At 38.3% G+C, this 7,189-nt stretch overlaps 1 protein-coding gene across 1 annotated transcript in view; it reads left to right on the top strand.

The window, feature by feature from the left end:
- Nucleotides 1–684: 684 nt before the first annotated feature.
- The window catches only part of TNR (tenascin R), a 123,352-nt gene continuing 116,847 nt past the window's right edge, over nt 685–7,189 (top strand). The window contains exon 1 of the mRNA XM_070939226.1: nt 685–1,183. Coding sequence (XP_070795327.1) covers nt 685–1,183 — 499 coding nt within the window. The remainder of the gene's footprint in view (nt 1,184–7,189) is intronic.

Raw genomic sequence — 7,189 nt, 5'->3', positions numbered from 1 at the left:
TAATTTTAAAGACTGAGAATCAAGCAACAGGTTGCTGGGCCAGAGAATTGATAGCTTAAAATTAAGTTTGGAAGAGACTAGAGTAAGGGCGAAATAGAAGAACTTGCATTTTGGAGGGCGGGGCGGATAAGTATTTCAGCATGCAATAGGGACTGAGAAATTGCACTAGAGCAATGGCTGAGAGAATCTGATACAATTCAGGCTCCTTTTCCTCAGATGGTCTCAGATTCAGTTGCTGCTTGTCTTGACTGAAGAAAGACGGGACAAGAAAACTACTCAGCACCAGCAGCCTAGAGCCTGACTCTGTATAAAGGCAAAGCGGCTTTCTGGTTTGACCAGATGGGAAGGTTCTGCACAGTCTTAAGATTATGAAGCACTTTGCAAATGGGAAAAATCATAAATAGTAGTGGCTGCAAGAGTTCAGCCGCCTTTTGTTTTACTACGGATTAGAAAAACCTTTTGACTGACATGGATTACAAATGGATCCCTGTTGCAGGCTAACTTGTACCTTTCTACTTTATTCTATGCAATGTTACTCCCATGCATAGAAACACTGTCTTGATCTTTGTCATTAGATTTTCCTAGGAGCTACTTGTAACAATATATTGCTGTGCTTCATTGCAGGTCTTCCTAAAATATTGTTTCCCAAGGCTGGTGTAGAAGTTCCCTGTCCTTCTCAAGAAAATGAGGGCGGATGGTGAAAATGTGATCCTAAGAAATGTTCTGGTTAGCCTGAACGTAATGCTGTTGGCATCCATCTTCAGACCCTTTGAATGCCACCTGGAAGTGATGACAGAGAGAGTTAAAAAACAGGTGACTGATGAAGAAGGCAGCTTTGCCAACTACACATCCCCTATCAAAGAGCAACCCATGGTCTTCAGCCATATATACAACATTAATGTGCCTCTGGACAGCCTCTGTTCCTCATCCCTAGAGGCTTCATCTGACCCAGAGGTGAGTTCGGAAGATGACCGGATGACGGAATACACCGAGCAGACCTCAGACAGTGAGAGCCAGGTCACCTTCACCCACAAGATAAACCTCCCCAAACAGACTTGCAAGTGTGCCGCCTCCTCCCGGGACATACAGGAGCTGCTGAGCAGGATTGAGATGCTGGAAAGGGAGGTGTCTATACTCCGAGACCAATGCAACTCCAATTGCTGTCAAGAAAATGCAGCCACAGGTAGTAACTAATGCCATGAGGTCCTCCTAGGAGCTAAGAAATGTCAAAGGTGAAAGAATGAACTTGGAGTCATTTGCTTGAAGCTTGAACACACCGAATACTCCATTCTGCTTCCAAATTTCAGAGTTTCACGTTTGGCAGTCTTGACATCCTTTTTAGTTTTACTCTTTATTAGTAGGATTAGGTTCATGTTTAATTTTTACTATGTCCAACTTTCCCCCTCTTTCACCCTGTTTTCTTTCCTTACACTTTATTTTTTCTTTCTATAAAAATAATTATCTGTCTCTGTTCCACTCCTTTTACAACTATGCACACAGGTTAATGAACCTTTTTTTCAGGGGGTACAGGATCACTTCAAAAGGCTTTTGGGAAGAGGTTTGCCTCGGGTAGTATCGCTGTCCAAAATTGCTGTTGATAGGCAGAAGCAGTAGCAGGCCTCTGAGAATGCCCCTGAAGTATTACTTGAAAGTACCCAATGGCTACCATTCTGTGCCTCCCCCCACCCTCAAATAGTGCTATTTCCTGATTATTCTAAGGAAAAGTTTACAAATTCAAGAAAATCTGCACTAGGACTGTATCTCCCATGACAAAATTAATTATTAAAGACTTCACCAAGTCTTTAATAATTGTGAGCTTATATTTTAAAAAGACAAGGAGAAAAAGAAAGTTTTAGAAAATCATCCCCAGAGTTTGAGAAAGTGTATTAAAATTTTGATGCATAAGCAACCTAACAATTTTGAAACAAGGAGTCAATTGCTCCCAAATTTTAAGGAAACCAAAGTTAGAACAGGAAATTCAAAAGAAAAGTTGTATACTGTCATCTTTGTGGCATTATAAAAGGAGAATAAGCCCCTTTACGGCTTCCAAAAAATGAAAGTAGTATAAACAAGAGCCCTTTTCTCTCTCATGCAACTATGTATGCAAAGCATCAAGGGAAGGGAATGCATTCAATCTTACCCTTTTCCTATGGTTACTATACCTGAACTGAAAAGATCCAGATGACCATTAGATAGCAGGGAAGAGACGCAAAAACTCTTTACTGCCATCGAGTGGTTTTCTAGATTTTTCATTCTAGCTATGGTATCATTGATTCATTCATTCAATCAATCATTCATTGATTCATTCATTCATTCATTCATTCATTCATTCATTCATTCATTCATTCATTCATTCATTCATTCTGCTAATTTATGCTACCAAAGCATTAAAAACATAAGCATACATACAAAAGCAATACAAAGTTTCTGGACTCTATTATCAACCTGACTTTAGAGCCTGAAGGAAGAATCACATTTGTAAAGGCTTCTAGAAAGCCAACCAAGTCAGGGCAATTCAAATCTCAGGGAGAAGCAGTGATGAAATCCAATTTTTTTTACTACCGGTTCTGTGGGCGTGGTTTGGTGGGCGTGGTGTGGCTTGGTGGGCGTGACTTGGTGGGCATGGCAGGGGAAGGATACTGCAAAATCTCCATTTCCACCCCACTCCAGGTGAAGCATACTGCAAAATCTCCATTCCCACCCCACTCCTGGGGGAAGAATATTGCAAAATCTCCATTCCCACCCCACTCTGGGGCCAGCTAGAGGTGGCATTTGCTGGTTCTCCAAATTACTCAAAATTTCTGCTACCAGTTCTCCAGAACCTGTCAGAACCTGCTGGATTTCACCCCTGGGGAGAAGATGTTCTACAGTGACAGAAAGCCATTTTTTCTAGGTCCAATGGGATGGCACTGTTTTCAGAAGGGATCTTGCCAGATCTGATGGGATGGACAGAAACTAGCATTCATTCTTTCTGGCTTCCTCAAATTGGAATGAGAAGATAGATGGGCAGCTTTTCTCAAAAGTAGAGTCCTCTATGAGTATGTGTTCCCCGTGCAATATAAAATCCTAGATAAATGTAAAAAATATGTATATAATGGTGAGTGATGGGCAGGAAACCTAGTCTCATTCTCCCCTTTCATATGATGAAAATGAACTTCTGAACAGAGCCAAGGAATGCAGCAATTTTCACATCTGTGCCATTGAGACAAACAATCATGTATCTGATTACTAATGAACAGCCTTCAATCATTTGTGATCATATAACAAGGGCACATATTTAAAATGCCTGTGACATTCTGTCTTCAGCAAACTAAAATGCAATCAAAAGCAACAACAACTCTCTCAGTGGAAGCAGAACTGTTCATATGGGTTCTTTCTGAATAGCAAACAGCAAAGCTTTGTAGAATTCATTGGAAACCTGTCAGTTTAGTCATTCAAAAGACATGGTTCACTTGGTCAACTCTACAAATCTGTTCTTCAAAACTTAAGAAACAGCAGGCCATTGTGCTAAGATGTTACTGAAGAGAGCTGTTGGCATAATGAATCTCAGTTCCAAAAGGGATAGGTAGTACACAGAAAATATGCTAGATGGGAGAAAATGTCATCAAAGAAAGAAGTACTTTTTTTAAATATATATATATATATATATATATTGAAGAGATTCTTAACAAGATAAAAACAATGCAGATATTAGAAAAGAGACAGAAAGAAAATAAAAATAATGAGTAAAAAGAAAGAAAAATGAAAACATAAAGAAATGGCTTCTGTTCTTTTTGACAGAAGTTATAAATGCATTTTTATTTTACCCGCTCTCTTTAAGGTTACATCATAATTTCCTTTTTTTTCATAAGCTATCCTTTCTAATCTTCAAATCCATAAATTACAAGTTCATTTTACTCTTTTTTCAACAAAAAGTCCAAGGTGTTTCACATCACTGATAAATATACGTGTTGATCTTTTTTTAATCAAATAAGTTTACATTGCCCTCTCTGCTACTTCTGTCATCTTCACCAACCATTTCTCCCTTGTGTGTATTTCAAAGCCTTTCCATTTTTGCTGGTATAATAATCTTGCAGCAGTAATTGTATTTAAGAATAAATTTCCACGGCTCTTTTCTAATTGACTGTCCCTTAATCCCAGCAAGAAAAATTGTTTCATTTTCCATTTCCATTCTTTGTTAACATCTTTGTCTTTTGTTTATTAATTTTAAAACCAACTAACATCACTAAATCCTTTAGTTTTTCCATTTCTTCTAGAGGATCTTCCAACATTATTACCAGATCATCAGCAAATGCCCTTAAAAGGTTTCTCTTTAAATATTGACTCCAGCAATTCTCTCGTCTCGTGTTCAATGCTTCCAGCTTTCATTTAGATTGAGGAATTGAGTCTTTCCCAGTGCACTGAGGGAAGAAAGGAGTAATAATGGGCATCTGGATTCTAAAAGTCAGAAATGAGACAGAAGCTGTGATTCTGACATTGAACACAGCTGAGACAAGAGAGGCTGGACAGTACCTCTCTTGTTAGAATATTAGAAGAATGTACCTGAAAGCACTGAGACAAGGAAGGTTAAGGCTTCAACTGAAACACAGGGGAAATGGAGATGGAGTGAAGAATCTGGGCTGATCAAGCCTCTTAGCAATTTATAGTAATATCCTGAAAGGAGAGCATCTGTGCAATAAGACTATATAGAGCTATCCTTCCTATATTTAGAAAGGGTAGTTCTAAAGGGAGGAAACAATGGGTGAGATACTCCAGAGAGCCATCCCCTCCCAAACCTGCATTGATCTTAAAGGATTGAATTTAGGAATCCCAAAACTGAACACTCAGTAATATTTATCTACAGGCAAAGGCCTCTGGGCAACAGGAGGTTGGCAGGGAAAACAAACAAAAGAGAAGTTCTATTTCCATTTGTTTAATTTAATTACCCCCTTGAGGAGAAGCTTAAGCGGTACAACTGGTCTTCAATCAATCATATAGCTATAGCCTGAACTTAACAATAAAAGAGTAAGATCTATAAAATCATTTTAAATATGCACTTAGTATGAATGGCAAATGCAAAAACACAAACTCTTTAAAAGACTAAAAGCAACCATTAAAAGTCGATAAACAAAGATATCTAAAACTATCATTCAAAAATATAGCCCCAGAGTGTTAAATTATACCTGACATAATGTAGAGGCACATACATTAAAACACTTGAGTGAATAAACATGGTTTGGTTTGGCCCTGAAAGAGCAAGAAGGGAATATGCTAAGACTAAGTGAACTTTCCTAAGAGGATATTTCACAATATGAAACCACCGCTGAAAATGCCTGCTCACCTCAAATAATTATTCGGTTAGGCTCAAAATATAGATACATTCAGAGCAAGGCCTCTGATGAGGTCCTTGGAGTTATTTTCCTAACCAGGAAGTGATTGATAGAGAAAAACTAGTGTTTTTAATTGAGTTGTTTATCTTGCAATCTTCTATTTCAGACCCCATTTGTTCCTTCAAAAGCCAAACAAGAATCAACCTTGTGGAGGTTTAGTTTTTTTTTTTAAAATATAAGATCAGATTATCCAGGAAAAAAATATTTAAAGCAAATCAAGTTTAAAAACAGAATTGAATGTAATCTATAGAGTCTATAAAATGCAAGGGGGGTTATCAGGTGAAAGTATGGATTCCCCTTGAAAAGCCAGTGTGGAAATGTCTCAGCTAGCGACTACTGTCTGAATTTCACACTGACAATTTGCTCTGAAATGGAGATGTTTTTATGCTTTCCTTCCAGGACTACCAATGGTAGAGCATTAAAGCAAGCAAGAGAGAAAGTTCTATTGTATAATGAGAGTGAAGATACTTCCTTGTAGTAAGGAAGAAAAACAAGATAGCAGTTTTGCAATTCCAGAGGATTCCTGGTACACAGTAATGTATTTGTGAGCAGAAAAAGATTTAAGAAAATTAGATCTGTAAAACAAATCACTCAAAGATCAATCAACCTTGAAGCCCACAGAATATTGGAGTAATTGAACTATGAAAATGAAAGGTAAAAAAAAATAGCTGGCAGCAGAAAGAAAGAAGGAAAATTATGGGGAGAGGAAATTGTACCACAAAAGCAAGATACAATCCTATCCTGCAGATGAGGAAGAGAGTGTACACCAAGAGGTTAAGGCTTGGCCTACTGAATATGGGCTACAAAAATGTGAGTGACAATTAGAAAGCAACAAAGATAGTTTGCTGCAGCTTTTCCCTACTATCTAATGTCATCCAGAGTTTTGAATTTTTGCAACCCAGATAGGAGAGTTCTATTAAAACTGTTCTCTGCTGTTCAGTATGGAGTGGGATTAGGAGGAAGAAGATAAAAGAGACTTCTTTGTTTCTCAACCACTTACACCCCACCCCCAAAACACATAGGACAGTAAAAGAATCAGCAGTATTTTAGTTGTGAACCTGTTAGGAAGAAAGGGGGATAATGTATGTTTCCTTCCTACACATCATCTTCTCCTTCCTTCCATGTGGGAGGAGAATATTTGTTAAGGGATGAGACAATACTGGAATATGTTGTCCTATGTCGTCAGCCATCAACCTTCTCTTTTTTTTCTTCATCTCACCATGTATTATAGAGTTGAGAAGCTGGGTCCAACAGTAGCATCTTTTCTTTATCACAGGTAGATTCTTGCTGTTTGCCAGAATTGACTGAGCAGCAGGAAGCACTTCGCCATGAGTAGCGTTGGGCAAGTTCTCAGATTAGAAACCATGGGGAGCCTGATAAGTCAAGATGGGCTCACAGTTTGGCAATATGTTCCATCTCTTTTAAGGACAATTCATCTACCTATCCTTGGCAAATGACTTCTCCCATTTTGTTGAAAGTTACCATTTGCAATAATTTCACTTTTATGCACTCATAGATATATACCAAACACTAAATGGTGGTTTTGAGGGTATGAAGAAGAAGTACGATTTTTATTATTTTGCAGAGTATTATTGCTGTTTTAATGATTACATTATAGCATTAGCACTTAGAATTATATACCACTCCATTGTGCTTTACAGCACTCTCTGAGCACTTTACAGTGTCAGCATATTGCCCCCACAATCTGGGTCCTCATTTTACCGACCTCAGAAGAATGGAAGGCTGAGTCAGTCTTGAGAATTGAACTCCTGGCAGTTAGCAGAATTAGCCTGCAATACTACATTCTAACCACTGCGTCA

This window comes from Pituophis catenifer, unplaced genomic scaffold, assembly GCF_029215685.1.
Source record: "Pituophis catenifer annectens isolate HBS135680 unplaced genomic scaffold, rPitCat1.0.hap2 SCAF_3, whole genome shotgun sequence".
In the NCBI taxonomy this organism is placed as follows: domain Eukaryota; kingdom Metazoa; phylum Chordata; class Lepidosauria; order Squamata; family Colubridae; genus Pituophis; species Pituophis catenifer.
The sequence above is the reverse complement of the archived record's forward strand: the minus strand, read 5'-3'. Positions and strand labels throughout refer to the sequence as shown.